Here is a 24,824-nt window from a genome sequence, read left to right as displayed (position 1 = left end):
AACTCTCTTTAGTCTCCTAATCTAGAGTAGTCTCCTTGCCTTTTTTGTCTTTCACATGACGTTTTTTTAAGCATCTAGGCTGGGTATTTCATAGAATGCCCACATTCTGGATGTCTCAGATGGTTTCCTCACAAAAATTCAGAGTAAACATTTCTGGCAAGAATACAATATAGGCACTTGCCATCAGATTGCATCAGGAGGCCACATAATGTCAGTATGCCCTGTTACCAGTGACGCTAAGTTTGATCACTTGGTTAAGGTGGAATACATCAATCTTTCCAGCGTGAGGATAGTTTCTCCCTTTGTGATTAATAAGCAATTTGTGGGATAATATTTTTGATAGTGAACAAATACTCTGTTCTCCAAAAATGTTTTAGAATCCATTGATGATTTCTGTCTGATTTCAAGTATTATAATGGTGGTTACAGAGCAGTGACTTTTTTTTTTTTCCGAAATTTCTCGCTTCTATACTTATCAGCTCCTGTAAAAAGGGACTTTCCCTCTGCTCCTCCAACCTTTCTTCTTATCACTAATGACTCGAGGGTCTTGTTTTATTCACTACACTATAACTGACGTCTACCATTATTCTTTTTGATATTCACATAGTCTCTACTGTGTCCAGGGTGCCTCTGCATGCCTGACTCAACAACTGCTATAATTACTAATAATAAAACTGAGTTTTCTAAAGAATTTCTTAACAATTCTGCATACCTCTCTCAAGTTTTCAATTATGTTCCAAGATCACTACTGACTCAAATCTGTAGATCTGCATTGTCCAATAAGAGAGCCGTTAGCTATTTAAATTTAAAGAAATAAAACTTGAAATCAGTCCCCGTTTCAAGTGTTCAACAGCTACACGTGGTGGTGGCTACCATCCTGGACAGCGCTGCTCCAGATTACGTGAAATGAAGGACTGGTATTATAGAACAAGGTTGGCAAGCAGAAATATAAAAAAAGTAAACAGAAACAAGTGGAATAAATTTTATTAATGATGTCTGGTATTCATTTTTTAATACTAAATCCTCAAAATCAGTTATGCACTTCACAGATTAGCACATTTCAATTTGGACCAGCCACACATATTTCAGGTGCCCAAAAGCCACATGTGGCTAGGGGCTACTATATTAGCATGTTCTAGAAGATCCCTTTTTGGTGAACTTGGAAAGATCTCAGAATACTGTAGTCTTAAAAAAAAATTATATTTCATAAACTGAAACCATAAGTTGTATAATAAAAACACTGACATATAAGTTTATATATTACCCTCTAGCCTTCTCTTTAATGTTTTATATAAACATACACTTTTCAAATCTCCAAACTTAGATTACCTTGCTGCTTTTAATGTTTCTTCTGCAAGACCTTCTTCTTTTACTAGTTCTTCAAAATTTACAATATCTTCAAGATCAGGAACAAATCTACATAAGAATTTGGGAAGGAAATAATTAAGGCAAGTTAACTATGTGCAATTGACACACACATGAAAGTGGTATGTAGGACTCTAAATTTTTCAACTCTATATTTGGAAAGAATTTGCATTTCAGTTATATTATTAGTATCACCATTTTAGTTCTAAAAGATAATTTTAGATATGAATAACAAATTTTAACCTTTAAAATCATGTGATCTTTAGAACCATTCACAAACATACTGATGAATTAACTATAAGTTTAAGAGAAATAAAGACTTTCAAAGGTCTACTGTAGTCTTAAAATTTAAGGAGAAAAAAACTTAACTAGTAGAATAGTTTTCTTCCATATTTTATCTCAAAATATAGCAATAAGAAAAATAACCTTCTCTACAATATTACTTACAATGAAGACAGATTTACATAACATAAAATTTTTAAGAGGCGTAACAAGGCAAAAATGTTTGCATCCATACCTAATGGCATTGCTGCTACAATGAAGGCCACCAGATCTTATCATTCGTACATAGCCCATAGCATTACCTTAAAAAGCACACACAAAAAAATCAGATATTTATACAAGTAACTCTAAACTCTAATAATCAGGAATACCATTATATATAGCAGTCAGTTACCAAGTTCCACTCCTAAGTACCAAAAGATTCTGCTGTACTTTACTTCAGTTCTTGCTCCATAAAAATATTTGTGTGCTTAAAATATAAATGTACATACTTATATACATCTATAGTAAATATTTAAAAAATCTAACTTTCATTTCATAAACTAAATTCATTAAATGCTGACTACATTTAAAAAATCAAACATTTATTTCTTCCTTCTCACACTGAGTGTCAGTCTGTCTGTCTGTCTCTCTCTCTCTGACACACACACACACACAAAGCTGGAAGTGATATCAAAAAGTCTTTATTTGATGCCTCCTAAATTTATATCTATCTCCATCCTGGACTACTCCTCTAGGTTTTATCCAATGCCTAAACCTATACAACTAGGAAGAATTTTTAATTTAATATGTTCAAGTCAAACTCACGATCTTCACTCCCAATTCTATTTCCTATCTCAGAAACTGAGTCCATCCTTCCAGTTGCTCAGGCCAAATGCCTTGAAGTCATCTCTGACTTCAAGCCTTTCTTTCTCTCACACTTTCTATCTAATCAATGGACAAATTATGTTGGCTCTGTCTTCGAAATATAGCCAGAATCCAACCGCTTTCCACCACCTTCATAGCTATTATCCTATTCCAAACCTCCACCATCTCTGGCCCAGACCACTGCAATACACAATGGCCTCCTGATTTCCCTCCTTTCGCCTCCAGCATCCCAACCCCTCAATCTTTTATCTATGTAGCAGCTAGTGGTTCTTTTAAAACTAAGTTGGAGCTTATCATTCCTTTTCTGAAAACTCTACAATGGCTTTCCACCACAGAATAAAATCCAAACTCCTTACATGGTCAGCATAGCCTTGTCCGATCACGCCCCTTGCTGCCGTTCTGCTATCATACCCTACCACTCAGGTGTTCACTAATTCCATTCTAGCCCCTGACTACTCCCAAGAATGCTAAGCCAACTCAGGGCTTTTGCACTTACTGTTGCCTTTGTCTGGAATACTCTTTCCCTGGATATACACATGGCTTATTCCCTCAAGTTATTTAGGTCCTTGCTCAAATGTCACCTCCTTACAGCTTTCCCTGAGCATCACTGAATAGCACTGCCCAGCCCCATTACATCTCCTTACCCAGCACTTATCACTGACATATCATACATCTCTTCATTTGCGTCTCCCTCCAACTAAACAACGCAAGGCCCATGATAATCCCGAGAGCTAACATGTTCTGGCACATAATAGGAATTCCAACATATATTGCTCAACGGAATTGAAATTACTTGGGAGAAAGAACAGACAAAAGGTAAGAAGCAGTCAACATTTCACAATCATTACAGTAATATATGTTTTACATACATTATCTTATCTGATGTTTTTAACAACCCTCATGGTAGGTATCACTGAATCTATTTTAAGGTCTGTCCCAATATGAGAGATGATGGTAAAATGTTTCTTTAATATGCATTTTTTAAAAATTCAATTATCTAGTTTCATTGATGTCCTCCAAACTGTTAGTCCAATATCTGGCTGATCAAAATGTGCTAATGAGAGGCCAAGCACAGAGCGGCACTTAAGAGCAAAATCTCTGAAGCCAGACAACTCGGGTGTAAATCTGGACTCTGCCAGTTTTTAGTTGTAAGACCTATGTCAAGTTATAAACTTTTTATCTCAGTCCCCTCATCTGTTAAATTAAGCTCTAAAGGAGCAGAGACTTTGTTTACTGTCATACATATCACCACATTTGTTGTCCTCAGTAAACACCTGTGGGATGGATGAATGGCAATACTACTTCCTTCCTGGCACTGTGAGTTTTACATGCGTTAGAGCACAGAAAGCACCCAGACAGCCCTGGCACACAGTCAACGCTCAGTAATGCTGGTGTGGCTATGCTTCTCCCAGCAGGCAGGCTATTAGACAAAAGGGCTTCTCACTTTGCTCCGAATTCCTTACTTCTTTTCTCAAGATATTCAACAGACTCAAGAGCACATTACATTACATTACATTACACTGTTTTATAAGCAGGGATAAAGAATTTATATTTTCTAAGAAAAGAATAAAGAATAAAATGCCGGAACAAAGTGAAAAGGACAACATTCTCCAATTGTAGAATGCATCCTGGTGGCAACCGAAGCGACATTATAATCTTTTGTCTATTAGGGGAAAAATGTGTATCTTGATGTGTATTATGGGAAAAATGGCAGGCATACTAAACTCATGATTTACTGATTATTGTATTTGTAAAAAATATAAAAACATGAAACAATAGTACAGGCAGTATTCATAAGAGGAAACAACTCTAATATTGTGAATGCGAATAAAGTTTTAAGCAACAATGCTCTAGAAAAACAGCTCTTAATCTGAGGTCCATGGACTCTAACTTTAAGCACCTGAATTCCAGTATATTATATGCAAAATCATGTATGTGTGTGCATAAGGGCACTGTTCTGGGGGAATTAACCCACAGTTTTCATCAGATTCTCAAAAAAGGGTTAAGAACTGTTGCTCCAGAAGTTTACAATGTAATATGACATCAAATGTCTCCATGAAGTAAATAGTACTGATGTGACAATACCTCATTATTAAATCGTTTAAAATAAAAAACTTACAAAGGTAAAGCTAAGTTCTTGTACTAACACATAATAAAAATGTCTTCTATGTAAACCAATTAATTTATAAAACTTAAGCTGGTGTTCAATGACTGGACTCCAGAACTCAATGCTTATAACCTTTCCTACGAGGAAATTTAAAGCCCCTTGAAAACAAAGGCTATTTGTATCCTCAGCATCTAGAAGAATATTTGTTTAATAGATTCTTAGCAAATGTTTGATAAATGAACGAACGAATCTCAGGAGGCATAGTTTTACCAAATTATACTCAAGAATTTACTAATTGCTTGGTGTCTACAACTGTGAAGAATTTACACCACCTTTGGACTCCGAGATGAAAACCCTGGTTTAAGTGCGAGCAACACTACTCATTTCTCTGAGTCTCTCTTTTTCCATCTTTAAAGTGGTGATTACACGCTCTCTCAGGGGGCTGTTGTGAGGACACTAATAGAGAGAATGCATGTGGAAAGCTCTAACATGTATAAAGTTTTGTTAATCTATGATTATTCTTAACTGCATTCTTGCTTTTAAATATAACACATTTCAGAAGACAAGTTCTACTTGTAAGGCAGAAGGAAAAATCAAGAAATTATATATAAATATGAAATGATATATCATAGAAAAACTATAATGTTTAATGTTTCATCTTTAAATTTATATGTAACTTATTAACTAATACTAATTAACTTTTCACATAAATATTTTATACCTCTGCATTTAGGCTGTAACTTGAAAGAACATCTTTTAAAAGCCCAAAACAGTACTGAGAACAGAATAGGTACCCAATAAATAGTTACCAGTTGACTATTTATTATGACTATAGTCTTTGAGATGAGTTAGTTATTAAATATATTTTTAATTTAAGAGGTTTTACTTAACTTATATTAGTCCATAGTCTATCAATTATTTCTGCACGAAGAGTCTACTCACATTAGAAAAACTTTTGGTAAGAAAACTACTCTAGTGGAATAAAGTTGAACTCAGACACTCACAAACGAAGTTGTTTATTCATATGAGATATTTAATATGAGACAGAGTACCGAGATTTGTACTTCATCTCCCGACACTTTCATAATAACTCACCGATTTGACTGATGAGCTGCCTGAACTGATCGAGGTAGCTTTGTCCCTCTGGGGTTATTCCAAGTTTTCTGATGCCTCGATTGAATTTTTCTGCTCTTTCAAAAGGATACTAGAGAGATAATTTAAAGACTACCTTTGTTAATAAAGACTTCCTAAAGCATAAAATGCCCACCAAATCAAGCATGCCACTACCACTTTCCTAATTTTGTATTTCCATTACGCTTAAAAAAAATCACTCAAGTCTAATGACAAAAAATTTACTGCACAAAACCCACCAATGTTCAAGGTCAATATAAATTAAATTTCTTTTTGACATTAGCTAAGGGGAATAATTGTTAATGCCAACAAAGTTAAGATTCCCACCACCATTGTTAGTCTCCCAACACCCACCTATTCTATCAGACAGACAAAAGAAACCAATTCCTCCTAGAAACATTTGCTCAGAGATGTGCGAGCACATTTCCGTGGGCTGAACAGGTAATAGGGACTTACACAAACACACTCCTTCCCAAATAACACACATCAGCAGAGCTACAATTTTTAGTTGCCATGACCAAAAAAAAAAGATTTTTCAAGTCTCAGCTGATTAAATGACTTAGGAAATTACTCATTTTACATTAATAAAAATGGAAACAATTCTTACACAACAATAGTATGATTATTTATTTACCTGAATACTACTAATTTCTGTTCCAATGAAAATGAGGTAGTTAATACAATTCTCTACTGATAACGGTAATTCTATAATTTTGTTAATTATTTTACTAGAAAGTAATATTTTGCTGCTCTGACGTTGAAGAGAACTACCAATTGGTATACAAGAAGATTAGAACTAGGTGACACTTAAGAAGGGTAATTAAAATAGTTCTAGATGTGGCAAATCAAATATGAAACCCACCTAAGCCTGCTGGTTCTCTACCCACATGGCTACGGGCCTCTGTCTGTTACCACTGACAGTTCCTCACTTCTCTAGGCGAGAACTCAGCCCAGAGGGTGAAGGAAAATCAGCATTCTCATGAATTATAGTTGGGAATGTCAACTGGTGCAGTATTTTTAGAGCACTTGGCAATACGTATCCTAATTTTAAATACACAAAGCCAAATGTGCAAGGATATTACCTGTGGCACTGTTTGTACCACTGAAAAATCAGGAAAACCTAAATGCCTGTCAGCAGGAGAAGGTTACGTAAGTTACGGTATACATCTTTACCATCAGCTCACAAAAAGAATGAGGGACGTCTGTATGTACTGACATGATCAACACACTGCAAAACAGTATACATAGTATTACTCCATTTTTATTAGGAAAAAAGCAATACGTATGTGCAAATACCTATGCTTATCACATGATCTGAAAGGCATCACATTACATTTTTAACAGCAACTGCCTCCAGAAAATGGAATTGGGAGGAAAGAGAAACGAAGGAGGACATTTGATGCACTCTATATTGTTTAAATGTTTCAAAATGAGCATGTATTGCTTTTGTACTATTTTAAAATAAAGAAAGACAAGGAACACTTGGCTACATGGATCATTCAATTTTCCCTTACACTTAGCCTACAGAGGATGTGATGAGTAAGAAACTCTAAGAGAAAATATAAGGAACTTGTGGGCCAGATCTAGGAGACATGATGTGAAAAATAATAAAGAAAACTAAAACCCCAGCAGACATCCTCATAATGAATTTTAATATAAACATTTGCTATATACTCAAAACTTGAATCAAACTACCTTAAAAAATGTCTAAAATACCTTATGATCATTTTGGTCCTTGATTTCCCTGAAAAACCGAATATCTTTAATCAATCTGGATTTGATATGTTCATCATACATAAATTGGCTAAATATATAGAACTTCTTCTTCAAAAACTGGTAGGTAAAATTAACCTATAAAAGTAAAAGTCAAAAAATTGGAAAAGTTAACATAAAAATTAATTTATATCAATGTTACTGAATAATAATTATCTATTTAAATAAAGTCTAATTTATATGAGACTTTATAAAGTCTAATACTCATAAATAATTCATTTTGGAGTCGGCCCTGTAGCCAAGCGGTTAAGTTTGCACGCTCCACTGCAGTGGCCCAGGGTTTTGCCAGTTTGGATCCTGGGTGCAGACCTGGCCCCGCTCATCAGGCCACGTTGAGGTGGCATCCCACATGCCACAACTAGAAGGACCTGCAACTAAGATACACAACTATATACCGGGGGGGATTTGGGGAGATAATGCAGAAAAAAAAAAAAAGATAGGCAACAGTTGTTAGCTCAGGTGCCAATCTTTAAATAAATAAATAAATAAATAATTCATATTGGACCAGAAATACTTAAATAAATGAAGTTCCCCACTGCCCAAGTTTACAGAACTTTCTATAAACTCCCCTCAAATATTTTTATTACAAAAGGAAAAAGAGAAAGAAAAAAATAGCGAATAGTCTCATAATAGACCACATGCTGTAGTGAGAATCACGAAACCAGATTCAACACCCTACTTTTAAGCCATAAACCACAGTCAGAAGTTTCTACGTTCCTCCATCTGTAAGATTACTTAGTACTAATCCACGTGTCTAGGTGATACTCAAGTAAGAAACATGCTGCTCTTTGAACTCTCCTGAAGGAAGACAGTAAACACTCAATTATTATCCACAAATATTTTGGGCACCTCTGACGTGCAAGGCAATGTCCCTGCTCTCATGCTAGACATGGTCCTTGTCATCGTGAAGTTTATATTCTAGCAGGAGGGACAGACATTTTAAACAAGTTATGTTCAATAAAATTAAACCTCAACTGCAATAATTTCTAAAGTGAGAAGTGTGGGTGCTCCGAGAATGAATAACAAAGGCCCTGACCTAGACTCAGAAAACCCCAAAAAAGTAGGATTTCGGCTGAGATTAAAGTCAAAATAACATGAATAAGATTAATTCTGAACTACAGACAGAGGCCCTGCACTAAATTCCATCCCCACACCCTCAAATGTGACTAACTGCTTTGGCAAATGCATGCCCTTTTTAACAGTCTTCATTTACCCACTTACAGAATGAGCGCTTTCTCAGAACTTTTTTTGTGGTGTAAACACTGCTTTTTCTTGATCTCCTAGTAACAGTATCTCTTCTTTATCCTTCCCACTCTTAACAGTGGGTAACTCTACCGGCCTCTGATCTTGTTCATCTGTGCTCACTTTTCTCATCCTCAGACACCAGGAATTTACATTCATTAGTGTGACTAACAACTATATCCCCTGCCAGAGAGTAATTACTATCAGAGCGGGAAATGTCTGCTTTTCTCACCCAAGTGCCCAGCACAGTGCCTGAGACACATAAAATACATTCATAATTATACCTGTTATATGAATGAGTGTCTGATAGATGAGGTCAAAGGAGAGTTTATTTATCCTGAAAGGTTCAGACATGATCCCTACACAGGTGACTCCCCATTTTAAATATGAAACGTTGACTCCCTCCGTCTCTAATTTCTATATTGCTAACTACTAAAGTACAACTCCAATCACATCACTTAGCGCAAATACTTCACTGGCTCCCTCGCTGTATACAAAAATGGTCCCTGTGTGACTCTCCAGTCACGTAACTTCTCCCTATTTCCTTACTCCAAAATATGCTTCATAATATTTTACTATTTAAGCATTCACATTCTTCTTTCTGAGAAGTGTGTCCTGAAAACCAGATAAATTCAAAGACTTCTCTTTTCCCATAGAAGGAAAAATAGCATTCAAGTGATTCCCTCAAGTGACTGAATGCCTATTTCTAAGAAGATTCAAAATAATTTTAGTAAGCTATTTTTATGGATATCAAATAATTAGTAAGCCCCCCCCAAAAAGAACACGACCGATGTTAAATAAACTGCTATCAATGATCTGCTTTCAAAAGCAATTTTCAGAGAATATCAGACAACCCACACAGATATCTATCTTTATACTGATGTCCTCAAATCTCCAATACTATTTATGGTAAGATATTCTAAAGTGCTTTTTGTATCACAGAACTTCCATCACATCCAACACAATTTTAGTGCCAGGCCTTTTTATTATATCAACCAGAAAAATGGAAATTCAGGTATAAACAGGTAGTAGTGTACATTTACCAGAACATTCTATGAGAAAACTATTTCCCAAAATACCAAATTAAACAGGAGTCTATTACCCACCCAAACCCGAAAAGGGTTCTTACTGTTGTATTCATGATTCCTGTGCCATGTGTTCGAATTGAATTAGCAATATGCCGAATATTAATAGTGTTCAAATGTTTGTTATTGCTTGTTCGTTCAATAAAAATCTGCAATGAAACAAACTTAGGCTAAATAACAACATAACCCATAGCAAACATTGGTCAGTTACCCAAAAAAATTTTAGAATCTGTTTCATTAAAGATAATTTAACTGGAAAGTCATTCAAGAAGATAATACCATCAAAGCAAAAGAATTAGCAAGATGATCTCTAAACAATTATTTTTTGCTTTGCTTTACTAATTTTCATTATTGAGAATCAACTGTTTGCCCCTCAGCCTTCCTACTATATATCTAGCCACATGAAAAAAAAGTCTAAAACTCACTCACCTGATTGTTGAGATTATAGAGGTATCGAGACACAAATATATGAATGTTTCTCATAATTTCCAAAACATCCAGGCCCTACAAAACAATCCATACATAAGTTCTATTATTATTAGTTTCAGACAATCAGTTAGACTTGTATTCATATAAGCAGTAAGTCACTATATTAAGTTTCTCGGTATTTTTTAATTATTTTAAAGAACTCTACAAAAGGTATGACATCAAAGGTTCAAATAGCCTTTCTGAGGTGTACAATCAGGACCACCTCCTGGCTGCTTGTCATCTTATCCCTTCTGTGTAGACAGGAACAGTTAAGTTTAACTATTCAAAGATCCATGACTCATCATGATTTCCCCACTACCCCTGTGAATATGTCTGTCTGTCTTCCCAAGGATCGTCTCTGTTTTTCTTACAAAGTAAACTAAGGGCCAGATTCCAAAAAGTAGTCAAGCTATGTGGTGAGATTTATAAAATACATACTACTTTTCAGGTGCTGTGCAAAGTGCCTTATATGTAATTCTCAAAAAATGAGGCATTATTCTTCTAAATTCCACAGATGAAGAAAATGAAGCTAAGGGAGTTCTCCAAGGTCCAACTCTGAAGAGGCAGAACCCAGTGATTTTAGAATCTAACTCCTGTCCTGACGCTGCCTTCAACTGCACTAAACCACCTACAACGTGGTTACCTATTAAGAATCCTTCACTCTGCAGTTATTACTCTAATACCTAATGGTATCGTATAAATTGTTCCACAGCTTTTCTAATTGGGGCTCAAAGGAGCATCACAATACCCCTTTGATTACGTTTTTATTATAGTTTTTCTTGTGTTTTAATCTAAAAATGTGTTTCCTCATTTTTTCTCCCAATAAGCTAATAAGTACCTGAGCTGAGACTGTTTCTATTTATTTCTGTATCCCGAAACATAGTTCAGTGCCCAGCATGTTTTCAGTAACCATTAAATGTATAAAGAAGTGAACGAAAGGATATACAAACTGATCCCAGAAATGGTCCCTATATGCAGCAAGATGAAGGAAAAATTAGGATCCTCAGATTTTGAAAGTGAATAAAAGTTTTTTGGCAAACATTATCTGGATTATCTTAGAATGAATTACATACAAATTAACTGAAAACAAACTTTTGGACTCATGAAATACTGCCACATTGTAAATTAGCTCACTGAATTAGTGAAAGCTAAATGCTTCTTTGTACTCATTTTGAGAAGAAATACATTTATAATCACATAAATTTAGCCATTTTTCCTAAGATATTAAAGTTTATGTATTAAATGTAGGTTTAAAATCCTTAACTGTGACCTCGACTAAACTTATCACAATTCTGCAGGAGTCACCTTACTATCCCAATGTTTCTGAAAAGCTTTATCTAAATCTACATATATTTCAAACATTCAACAAATGGTGAAGTGTAAACAGGAAGCCTGTGGTAAATTCTTTCAAAAAGCAAATCAGCATGGTCAAATTTTTTATGTCAAGTATGAGGTTTATACAGCAAGTGTTTCCTCAAAAAATAAACAGATATTGAGAGTGATGTGAGCAACATGGCAGAGTAAGCTGTTCCCTTTATCTTTTCCCCTTCGAACTACAACTAAACAAACATTCATTGATCAACACAGGATACCCACACAGCACATCAGCATGCCTGAGAGACCCACGCAGCTCTACATCTGAAGGTGGAGGGACTACCCCTGGGAAGGCAGTGGAGACAGGCAAGCACTCTCCGGCTCCCCAGCAGCCCCGGGCAGCATGTGATTGCTCTCCCAGCTAGAGTGCCCACAGCGCCACTGCAACCCTGACGGTGGGAGTGTGCCTCGGCACAACTGCAGGAACAGGGGACAGCAGCCCAGGCCCCCGCACGATTGCTTTCCCACGTGGTGGAAGAGCCCAGAGTGCTGCCACAGTCCCAGGGAGAGACCCAGGATTGGACCCAGTGGGAAGGCCCTGCCCTCCAAGCACAACGGCTGGTAGGAGCTAGTAGGCAGCAGTGGTGGATCTGTGCACCCAGGCAGATGACTTTCCAGCTGCCGTAAATACCCACGGTACCGCTGCGGCCCTGGAAGCGGGGAGCACATCTTGGCGGGACTGTGGGAGCAGACAGCACAGCTCTGAACCTCCACATGACCACTTTCCCATCCAGTGGGAGAGCCCACAGTGCCACCGCAGTCCCCAGAGAGAGGCCCAGGCTTGGAAACAAAGGGGGTGCCCCGCCCACCAAGAACAATGGCTGGTGTGACATAGGAAGAGGCGGCAGAGGACCTTCACAAATGCCTTCCAAGTGCTGAGGACGCCTATACTACCAGTGCAGCCCCGAAGGTGGGAGCATGCCTCAGCGGGACTGTGGGAGCAGGCAGTGGCAGCCCTGCACCCCTGCATGATCACTTTCCCATTTCGTGGGAGAGCCCACAGGGCCCCTGCAGTCCCAAGGAGTGGCCCAGGCTTGGATAGGCACAGTTGACAGGGATTGTGGCAGGTTCAGAACACCCAGCTCCTGTGCCACCCAGCCCCCAATGGCAGCAGGTGGAACCTGCAACCACATACTATCACTATTCAGAGGTACAAATCCACCCTATCAAACAGTATGAAGAGGTATATTAATACTCCAGACCAGAAGAAAAAAGACAAACATCCAGAAATCAATCCTGAAAGCATAGAAATTTACAATCTAAAAGACAGACAACTCAAAGTAGCTATCATAAAAAAACTCAATGAGTTACAAAAAAATGCAAAAAGACGGTTCAATGAAATCAGGAATAAAATTAACGAACAGAGGAAACTCTTCACAAAAGAGACTGAAACTATAAAGGAAAACTAATCAGAAATGCTGGAGATGAAAAATACAATGAATGAGATAAAGAAAAATCTAGAGTCCTTAAATAACAGAGCTGATATTATGGAGGACAGAATTAGCAATTTAGAAAATGGAAATGTAGACATGCTTTAGCTGGAGGAGGAGAGAGAACTAAGACTAAAAAGGAAGGAAGAAATTCTCTGAGAAATATCCTACCCAATTAGGAAATGCAACATAAGGATTATAGATATTCCAGAGGGAGAAGTAAGAGATTAAGGAGCAGAGAGCTTGTTCAAAGAAATAATAGCTGAGAGTTCCCAAACCTGGGGAAGAAGCTGTAATTACAAGTAAAAGAAGCTAAAAGAACTTGTAATTACATCAATATAAAAAGACCTTCTCCAAGGCATGTATTAGTAAAACTGGCAAGAGTCAATGACAAAAAACAACTATTAAGGGCAGCAAGGCAAAAGAAAATAAACTACAAAGGAACTCCTATCAGGCTTTCAGTGGATTCCTCAGCAGAAACTTTACAGGCTAGGAGAGAGTGGACTGATATATTGGAAATTCTCAAAGACAAAAACCTTCAGCCAAGAATCTCTATCTAGCAAAATACCCTTCAGATAGGCTGGAGAAATAAAAACCTTCCCAGATCAAAAAAGGCTGAGGGAGTTCATCACCACAAGATGCACACCCCCCCACCCCCCAAGAAATGATCAAGAAGGCCCTCTTACCTGAAAAAAAAAAAAAGAAAGAAAGAAAGAAAGAGCTTACAAAGGCTTGAGCAAGGAGATAAATAGGCAGACAAAATCAGAAAATTGTAACTCTCTATCAGAATAGGTTAGCAAACAATTATAACATTAAAGATAAAGGGAAAGAAAACATCAAGAATAAATACGATCACTTCATTTAACCACAAACTCACAATACAAAACAGAGTAAGTTGTGACAACAATAACTTAGATGGGTAAGATGAAAGGCACGGAAACTGCTTAGACTAAGGAAATAACAGGCTATCCGAATATGGACTACCTCATTTACAACATCTTTTATACACACCTCACAGTAACCACTAAACAAAAAATCAGAACAGAGACACAAATGACAAATAATGACAAAACCATCACAGAGAGCCACCAAACTGAATTGGCAGTCCAAAATACACAGGACAAGAAACAAGGGAAAAACAGAAGCACCAGAAAACACGTGATAAAATGGCCGCATCAAGCCCTCCTATATCAATAATCACTCTCAGTGTAGGATTGAGTTCTCCAATGAAAAGACACAGTGTGGCTGGATGGATTAAAAAACAAGACCTAACAATATGATGCCTCCATGAAACCCATCTCAGCTCTAAAGAAAAACACAGGCTTAGAGAGAAGGGATGGAAGATGATACTCCAAGCTAATGGCAAACAAAAGAAAGCAGGTGTTGCCATACTTATATCAGACAAAGTAGACTTCAAGATAAAACAGGCAATGAGAGACAAAGAGGGGCAGTATATAATGATAAAAGGGACAGTCCACCAAGAGGACATAACATAAAAATATATGCACAGGATATATGCTCCTCCCAACACAGAAGCACCAAAGTACATAAAGCAACTATTAATTGACCTAAAAGGAGACATTAACAGCAACACAATAGTAGGGGACCTTAACACCCCACTGTCATCAATGGATATATCAAGCAGAAAGTCAACAAGGAAATGGTGGAACTAAATGAAAAACTAGACCAGATGGACTTTATATATATATATGTATATAGGACACTCCATCCACAAACAGCAGAATACACATTCTTCTCAAGTACACACGTAACATTCTCAAACATAGACTGTATATTGAGAAACAAGATAAACCTCAATAAATTTAAGAAGACTGAAATCATATCAAGCATTTTTTCTGACCGCAATGCTACAAAACTAGAAATCAACCACAAGAAAAAAGCTGGGAAAGTGACAAGTATGTGGAGACTAAACCAGATACTACTAACAACCAAGGATCACTGAAGAAATTAAGGAGAAATCAAAAAATATCTGGAGACAAATGAAAATACACCCCACCACTTACGTGGTGACAGACAAGAAATAATGTACAACTGAAATTTCACAATGATGTAAACTATTATGAACTCAAATAAAAAAAATCTAGGAATAAATTTAACCAAGGAGGTGAAAGACCTATACAATAAAAACTATAAGACATTATTGAAAGAACTCAAGGACAACATAAAGAAATGGAAGATATGCCATGCGTGTGGATTGGAAAAATAAACATAGTTAAAATGTCCATACTACCTAAAGCAATCTACAGATTCAACGCAATTCCAGTCAGAATCCCAATGACATTCTTCACGGAAATAGAACAAAGAACCCTAAAATTCATATGGGGCAACAAAAGACTCCGAATAGCTAAAGCAATTCTGAGAAAAAAGAACAAAGCTGGAGGCATCACAATCCCTGACTTCAAAACACACTTCAAAGCTATCGTAATCAAAACAGCATGGTACTGATACAAAAACAGGCACAAGATCAATGGAACAGAATTGAAAGCCCAGAAAGAAAACTACACATCTGCAGACAGCTAATCTTCAACAAAGGAGCTAAGAACATAGAATGGAGAAAGGAAAGTCTCTTCAACAAATGGTGCTGGGAAAACTGGGCAGCTACATGCAAAAGAATGGAAGTAGACCATTGTCTTTTGCCATACACAAAAATTAACTCAAAATGAATTAAACACTTGAAGGTAAGACCTGAAACCATATAACTTCCTAGAAGAAAATACAGGCAGTACACTCTTTGACATCGGTCTTAGAAGGATCTTTTCTAATACCATGTCTACTTGGGCAGGGGAAACAAAAGAAAAAATAAACAAATGGGACTTCCTCAAACTAAAGAGCTTCTGCAAGGCAAAAGAAATCAGGAACAAAACGAAAAGACAACCTACCACTTGGGAGAAAATATTTTCAAATCATATATCCAACAAGGAGTTAATCTCCAAAATATATAAAGATCTCATACAACTCAACAACAACAACAAAAAAACAATCCAATCAAAAAATGGGCAGAGGATACGAATACACATTTTTCCAAAGACCTACAGATGGCCAACAGGCACACGAAAAGATGTTCAATATCACTAATCATCAGGGAAATGCAAATCAAAACTATAATGAGATAACACCTTACACTTGTTAGAATGGCTATAATTACCATATAATTACCAAAAAACAGCAAATGTTGGCGAGACTGTGGAGAAAAGGGAGCTCTCATACACTGCTGGTGGGAATGCAAACTGGTGCAGCCACTACAGAAAACAGTATGGAGAGTTCTCAAAAAATTAAAAAGAGAAATACCACATGACCCAGCTGTCCCACTCAGGGTATTTATCCAAAGAACTTGAAATCAACAACACAGAGAGAGACTTATGCACCCCTATGTTCACTGCAGCATTACTGACAACAGCCAAGACATGGAAGCAACCCAAGTGCCCATCGACTGATGAATGGATAAAGAAGATGTGGTAAATATATACAATGGAATACTATTCAGTTATAAAAAAATCAAAATCGTCCCATTTGCAACAACATGGATGGACCTTGAATGTATTATGTTAAGCAAAATAAGCCAGACAGAGAAAGACAAACACCATATGATTTCACCCATATGTGGAAGATAAACAAATACACAGACAAAGAGAACAGACTGGTGGTTATCAGAGGGGAAGGGGGTTGGGGGGGGTATAAGGTGTAAAGGGGCATATTTACATGGTGACTGACAAATAATAACGTACAACTGAAATTTCACAATGTTATAAGCTATCATGACCTCAATAAAATAAAAAAATAAACATATCCTAAATAAAGTAAAAAGAAAAAGATTTCTTAAAGAAATACTGTATGCTACAATCACTGTGCTGGAAACATTTTATACTCTACCTGTTCCAGAGTCTGACTAGGAAGATGTGCCTCTGTCATAACCAATCCATAACGCTGAGTAGCTAAATTTCTCATTTCACTGTAGGTGGCCCAGTCATGAAGAGCTACTGTTGTCAGATTGTAGAAAGTCTTGTCTAGGTAGTGAGTTACATAAGCTACAAAAGAAATCCAAAAAATTTTTGATTCATAAAATAGTACAAAAAGAAGAGAAATGAAACTAAAAAGGAAACAGCTTGTCTCTGAACATTAAATTTCTTCCTTTAAAATAAGGTGCTGGCAAATTAAAAAAGAAGAAACAAAAAGGACTTAAGAATAAATGAACTAATACAAAAAAAAGATACCCTCCAAGTTTCATTTTTGTTTTTTGTTCTTTAATAGTTAGGGCAAAAAGATAGAGAATATGACTCTACGAAGGAAAGCAGAACACTCACCCCGAATGTCAATGAAACGATCGAAAAATCGAATTGGATTCAGAGAGAAAAAAAGGGCCAGGTCTTTCATGCCGACTTTGAAAGGGTTTCGGTCATCCAGCTTTAAATGAGTATGCACAGAAAGCCGCAGATCCTTCTCTATTTCTTTGCACAACTTGTCCAGCAAATGCTGTTCACAAAACAATTGATACCTTAATTTTTCAAAATACTATTCCAATTGAATTGTTTCTGTAGATGTCTATGCTTTGACCTTTAGTTTTTAATCAGTGCAATGATGAAAAGATTTGTCAAACCTGTTTAAGAGTCTAAATAAATACTCTATGGTAAAATATTTTATTGGGAAAGTGAAAATTACTTTGCTCTCCATTTAACCAATTATTTTTTGACCAAGGAGCAGTTAGATAAGTTCTAAGCTTTGATTTTCATTAATACTTGAAATTGAAAACTAATATCTGACGGCTTAATTACAAGGAACATGAATATACAATATACAGTATAAAACTTATGGGAACCAGCAACAAAGGAGGAAAGGTCCTGAGAGCATGCAAGAGAGGTAATTAAAAAAGCTTCCTTGTAACAATCATTAAAAATCACAAAAATCATTGAGCTAAAAAGGTAATGAAATTAATCATCTTTGCTGGTTTATCATGGAGTTCTAAATATGGGCCAGATACATATCTTATTTACTAAATAAGAATACTTAATACAAGAAATTATATAACATTTTTCATAATTTTATCACAATTGAACAGGCTTATTCTATGAAGTTTATTCATTTTCCATTCCTCCCTCCAAATAAAAATATTGCTAGATGGAAAATTAATTTGAAAGATATTGGTGTTTATAATATACACTTCATTAAAACAGGGAGGGAAGTACTATACTGCATTCAAATTGTTTCTTTCAAATATATAATTTTTTCTTTAGTTAGTAGCTCTCCAAATGAAATTCAATAAAATATTATAGTTAAGTTGCCTTAATCATATTACCATTAGCAGCACGCAATATTCAAACCAATGACGCACTTGCATTTTCCTAATAAACAGAACTTTAATTCAAATATTTACTAAAGTAAAAAAACTTCCAAATTCCTAGACTGGATTTTGATATAAAAATTAGGAATTAAAGGCCAATTTAGCACAAAGGTGATATTGTGACTAAAAATAGTTCCTTTGTTCTACACAGTGATTTATAAGTAATACTTTTAAATTAGTGAAAGCCTGCTTCAATCCAAAGATTTTTTCCAAACATTAGCTTCCAAACACACGTTTTAAGCTTTTCAATCTCAAATATGATGTTACCTCATTTAAAATTTCCATAATTTCCTTGTCATAGCTATCCAGAAGTATTTCATAGGACTCTAAATGCCTTGCATGCATCATAGCTGGAACACAGTCACGTAAAGCACTGAACATGTACTAAGGAGAAAATGAGAATGTACGTGAATTTAGAAAAACCACATCTCTAATCTCAGTAATATTACAAAGGTTAATTATCTATCTTGAAAGACAAAACCTCAATCTGAAAGCGAATTGTTTTTAACACTATTGTCTTACTTTCCCTAAATAAGAGTCCAATTTTATTGTCTAAAGCATATACTTTAAATATACAAAAAATTCCCATTCACTAATCCTTTTCTATCTTGAGCATTGAAATACACTTATCTCCATAAAGAAACAGAAAGATCTGAAGAACATCTACCTTGCTGACACACAAATGTGAGAATACGGTGATATAAACTAAAATCAAGTGAAGTGAGAATGATTAGGAATATGAGGGGAAGGGTTAAATATATTAAAATTAAGTCACTGACATTAATATAAAATTTAACTACAGACTGAATAAATGCTTGCCGAATATGCATAGCATTGTACAAAACAGCATTAGGAGTCAATATTACAGCGGTTTTTTTCAATCAAACTAATTAGAAAGGTGTGTTCAATGAATAAAAAATGAGTTTGCTCTTTCTAGGTTCTTTACTTACATGCAGTCTGGCGGCATCAACAGCGCTCTCATACACGTCGTCTAAGTAAATTGGGAAGACGGCTCGATGCCAGTACAGGAAACAACAGTCACACTGTGTTCGGATTCTACATGTAAAGTAGCAATGAGTGGGACCAAAAATGAAGCAACCCCAAAAAAGAATACAAAGAACGACATTATACACCATTAGGGAGAGAGCTCTAAGTCATTTTTGCATTTCCTACATTACTTAACTCAAAATTAGTATAGAAAAGCCACAAAATAAATACTCTTTAAAGTGAATCATGGTAACAAAATACTCAAATACCTGACATCGTCAGAATTCTGTACATATGCTTTAGTTTTAAAGCATCCTTGAAAAACAACATAACTTTTAAATAGAGGAGTTTGCAATAAATTTATTTTAATATTATTTGATATTAGACTCAATACTTGCATCAGATGCACCATTTTACTCTTCTCAAAGTTGAAAAGCAGAATCTTTTAAAAAAGTGTAACCAAAAAGAAAACCAGTCACACTGAATTCATCTATGATCTTTGCAAGCGACTATTTTACACTTTATGGGGCAACAAAATGATCATTAAATATCTTATGATGAAGAAGGCTCAGCATTTCTTCCAAGGATAGAAAGTGAAAATACCACTAACTACAGAAATCTCAGCTTCTCAAAACAAAAACTAAGTTATAAATATGAGCATTAAATGAAAACTGTGCTGTAACCTTAATTCAGCTGGAATCAAAATTCAGAAGACTCATTTTCTCTTCAAGAAATTTACTGCTAACTCAATAAAAAGAAAACAATAAAACCATAAGGAGCTACAAAAATAAGCCTTCTAAAAACTAATTCATCTTAGTGACTGGCCACCAACAATGTAATTCAGATTCATACCTCAAAATTAAGTTACAGAAGACTACGTGACATGGATGTGTAAGTCTCTCACAAATAGGTGAGGCCTTGCTAGAAAGTAGCAATTTAAAAGTCCGCTAGAGATAACCAACACAAAATCACAATAAGCATCAGGGTCTGCCTGATGCTCTCAGGGCTACATCGTGTTTTCTCATGTTAGTTCTTCCAGAAGCTACATCCTTACTGTAGACGCAAAGCTACAGAAATACGATCCCTAGTCACAGTCTCATTTTGGTCATGCTAAAGGAGTTAGGGAAGAACTGAGAGTCCATCTGGATTACATTTGTTTTCTCGCTATGCTAAAAAGAAACGCAATGTTCCTATTAGCCATATCTTTTGAGTATCATTACATCTCTCTACTTACCTTTCTCTAAGTTCACTGATAAGATCCAGTTTTTTCATGACTACTTGAAGTGGAAAGAGTTCTTCATCTTTAAATGTTTTCTATCAGGGAGAGGAAAAAGGGCAGAGAAGTTGCAGGCAAAGCAAGAACAGGTTTCTTGGGTCAGTAACAAGGGAACTGTGACCCCTCAGGTCTCCTTTTTAGTCTGTAAGTAATAGCAACACCCTTACCATTTGCGTGCCAACACTTAGTGCCAGGGACACAATAAGTCGTCGTTGCTTTGTGCTTGGTCCATTTAGAGTGTTTTCAGCCAAAACTAGAGCAGAGAGCACATCAAGACGCTGCTCACTATATTTTTTGTCAGAAATTACTCTTTTCTTAAAGATAAAAGAAGAGAAAACAAGAAATATTAGCTTTATTTCTGAGGCAATAACAAAAGAGTGAGGAGAAAAGCCTCATGGTTCTCTTTTCCAGGATTCAATTTAAGAAAGCTTATCAGACAAACACTTTCCCCATCGAGCTTCAGATGTGATGTGCGTTACTTCTGTAACATTATTGCTTCGCACTGTCAGGGACAGCAAATGTATCAGGCATACTTTAAAATTTCCATATTAATTTAATAAGGAAACCACTTCTGAAAAAAAGATGCATCACATTTCTTAATGTGATTTACATATAATGTCCTTTTATAAGAAAGGTGCATTAATGTACTACATGCTGAAAGTTCAGTGTAAAGATAACCTCAATCCTTCTAAGCAAAAATTATAAAATACCACAAAGATAAATGAGCAAGAATATTGTTTGAAGGAATGGAGTAAAGAGGCTGAACTAGAAAACATATACAAAACAACAGAAGAGCAAACTAAAAAGATAATATAATTAAGCTGAATACATAATAACCTTCATACCTTGGCCACAGAAATAGAATTAAGAGCCTGATGTTGAAGGTGCTGTGTTATATGTGAAACTGAATCAGCCACAACCATGCTTCTTCTGTAGAACATATGCTCTACTGCCTAAAGAGAATCAGAAGTAATTCTGTGAGAGTCAACTGAAAATTTTTAGACAAAATCATAGGATATCTTTATGACCCTGCACTAGGTAAGGAATTTGTAAATGAGATGCAAAAAGCACTACTATAAAAGATAAGATTAGTAAATTTAACTCTATTAAAATTAAGAATTTCTGTTCATCAAAAGCCACTATAAAGAAAATTAAAAGGCAAGCCAATGTATGAGAAAATATCTGACACACAGAAGGGATTAGTATTCAGAATATATAAAGATGCCAAATGAATGAAAGATTTTTTTAAAAAGGCAAATAATCCAATAGAAAACTGAATACAAGACATGAACAGGTTGTTCACAAAAGGACACAGTTAATAAATATTTGAAAAGATACCATCATTAACCATCAGGGAAACGAACGCTAAAAATTATAATCAAAACCATTCACACCTAATTATTTGCACAAACAAAAAAAGAAACTTGATAATACCAATGTTGGCCAGATGGGGAACAACAGGAAGTCTAAAATATTGTAAGACATATGTAAACTGATAACTGCTTTGGAAAACAATCTGGCATCATTTTGAAAGTTGAACGTGTACGTAACACACAACCCAGCAATGCACTCTTAAGTATACAATACCTCAGAAAAACTCTTGCACAAGTACAAGAAACATGTACGAGAATGGCAACACTGTCTACAATGCCAAAACCCAAAACGACCCAAACTCCATCCACGGGAAAGCTACACAGCAATGCAAATGAATGAACTACAGCCGCTCATCCCAGCATGGAGAAGTTCAAGTACAAAATTTTGAGTAAAAAAAAAAAAGGCAAGTCAAAGAATACATGAAGTATTACTCCATTAACATAAACTTCAAAAACATATATAACTAAACAGCAAATGGTTTATAGATTCCTCCATATGTGATAAACTAAAAAGGAAAAACAATGAAGTGGTAAGCTTAAAACTCAGCACAGTGGTTTCTTCTGACGGGGCAGGACAAGATGCAACCAAGAGGGACAACACAGGGGGCTTTGAAGGCAGAGGGAACCTTCTATTCCTCAAGTGGGAGGGTGGGTTTTTAAGTGTTTATTATCATTTTTTTAACTTATGCTTACACTTTAGATATATTTGCATCTATACATATACACTTCTGCATTTATATTTCATAAAAAATAAATGTAAGTGATAATACATCGTAAAGAAAAAAAGGCTAAAAATCCAAAGGCACACTTTCCAAAAAATCTTTATTTCCCACGCAAATCTAAAAGCTCTTATTAGCAGAAATTTAGTAACAAATCTTAATTTCAATTTTTAAAAAAGGTTCAGTGGTCTCTCCTGCCTACAAGGGTTTTTATTTTTTTAATTTACACAGAGTATGCTAAGAAACATTTTACCATATTTCCAGAAGTATACTCTGGTTAATTTATTTGACCATTCCTAAAAGTAGCCTACTATTCAAACCACAAGATTACAGCACTTTGTCTAAATTACAAAATAAATAGTCTCATGTTGACTAGCTGCATATGCATTTGAACACCATAAAATAATAGATAATGTGGCATGGTTATTTTTTTAAAACTCATTTAACACGCTTAAAACTTCCATGAGTAAAACTTCACTAATACTTAGGCTAACCTTTTCATTTTCCTTCTTTTCTCTCTCACTACATGTTAGCTTTTGATAAGGTTTAAATATATTGGCCATTCATAGAAAGCCACTCAGAAATTTCTTTCAACAGCTAGTTCCTTTATCTAACTGAGAGATAAGTACACTCTCCCATAATTTTTTTTTCCCCCGAGGAAGATTTGCCCTCAGCTAACATCCGTTGCCAATCTTCCTCTTTTTTTGCTTGAGGAAGATTAGCTGTGCACTAACATCTGTGCCAATCTTCCTCTACTTTCTATGTGGGACATTGCCACAGTATGGCTGCTGAGTGGAGTAGGTCAGCACCCGGGATCCAAACCTGCAAACCTGGGCCACCAAAGTGGAGCACGCGAACTTTAACCACTTGGCCATGGGGCCAGGCCCTCTCATAATTTTTTTATTCCCATATAATCAAGAAGTCAAATCTTACAAGACCATCCTAACTGAAGCCCGGGTCATTTCTCAATTATAATGGCAAGGTAAAACAATCTAAAACTTACCTTGAGAAGCTCGACAAGCCTGCATAATGCCTTCACTGAGGTCTTGGTCATTGGCTTTTGCATGGACATGTAGAGATTCATGGTGGTTTTAATAATGGTACTAATGCTATATGCATATAAGAAGCCCTATAAAAACAAAATAAAACTGATTATGATCACAAGAAGAGGTTCCATTTCTTCAAAATTTCTATCTCTGGGTAATAATAATTATTCCTCAACTTGCCAATAACTAGTGTTTCTAAAGTTCATTTTTAAAGTCAGCTCTTAAGATTTTGAATACTCTCCCTCACACAATGTTATATACAGCAGTTAAGTTTCTAAGCAGCCCTTAAGTTTATTTAAGCGATTGGATACCAAAAGTTTAGTACTGTTGAAATTATAGTGTATAATCATAGTTAAGGAATCTTTCCATAAAAAAAAGAAAACCTTCAGAGAAATGATTTGGCTATCAGGAAGGCATCTATTCATCCTTATCTTACCTGCGAGGCAAGAGAATAAGACTCCTATACCTGCTGCAGCCTAAGACAAGAGCAAAGCACTCAGGAACTAGGAACTAAAAACTGAGGAGAAAGAGAGCTGCTCTCCGGCCAGTACAGATATCCAAAGGTTTTTCTCAGTCAAGCCAATCCCTTTCCTTTTCAGCTAGGCCAAAGCCCACTGTCCATCTGCTGGCATGTCCTCTGCCTACACTGGTACTAATCAGACTTTTCCTCCTTCCAGCCCAATAAGAACAGATTCTCGGCCACCCTTCTATTCATGAAGGAAGCACTCAGGTCTTATGAAGTTTGAAAAAAAATGTTAGTGCTATTAAACCCAGGGAAACAGTATGGAATAAGAAAACAGGAAAAAGGATACTACCTCTCAAATGTTTTCTCATTTAGCTCCAAAAAGGACAGACAGAAACTCAAAGATATTGATAGAGAGCCTTTGGTTTACAAAAGACCAAAGAACGATACAGTTTAGAGCCGTACAGTTTAGAGACGACCC

At 35.9% G+C, this 24,824-nt stretch overlaps 1 protein-coding gene across 6 annotated transcripts in view; it reads right to left on the bottom strand.

Moving 5' to 3' along the window:
• Positions 1-24,824, bottom strand: part of WASHC4 (WASH complex subunit 4) — a 71,300-nt gene that overhangs the window by 10,045 nt on the left and 36,431 nt on the right. For 5 of the 6 annotated variants that reach the window (XM_070600777.1, XM_008522858.2, XM_008522854.2 and 2 more), the window contains 14 exons: positions 23,838-23,963; positions 21,588-21,695; positions 20,910-21,056; positions 20,701-20,780; positions 19,430-19,535; positions 18,747-18,863; positions 17,446-17,614; positions 17,015-17,169; positions 10,281-10,355; positions 9,896-10,000; positions 7,468-7,602; positions 5,716-5,824; positions 1,882-1,948; positions 1,329-1,415 (listed from right to left, as the gene is read on the bottom strand). In XM_070600777.1, the coding sequence (XP_070456878.1) occupies positions 1,329-1,415; positions 1,882-1,948; positions 5,716-5,824; positions 7,468-7,602; positions 9,896-10,000; positions 10,281-10,355; positions 17,015-17,169; positions 17,446-17,614; positions 18,747-18,863; positions 19,430-19,535; positions 20,701-20,780; positions 20,910-21,056; positions 21,588-21,695; positions 23,838-23,963 (1,586 nt within the window). The remainder of the gene's footprint in view (positions 1-1,328; positions 1,416-1,881; positions 1,949-5,715; positions 5,825-7,467; positions 7,603-9,895; positions 10,001-10,280; positions 10,356-17,014; positions 17,170-17,445; positions 17,615-18,746; positions 18,864-19,429; positions 19,536-20,700; positions 20,781-20,909; positions 21,057-21,587; positions 21,696-23,837; positions 23,964-24,824) is intronic. The other variant, XM_008522857.2, reaches the window with a different exon arrangement.

This window comes from Equus przewalskii, chromosome 29, assembly GCF_037783145.1.
Source record: "Equus przewalskii isolate Varuska chromosome 29, EquPr2, whole genome shotgun sequence".
NCBI classification, from domain to species: domain Eukaryota; kingdom Metazoa; phylum Chordata; class Mammalia; order Perissodactyla; family Equidae; genus Equus; species Equus przewalskii.
This window is presented reverse-complemented; position numbering and strand designations above follow the sequence as displayed.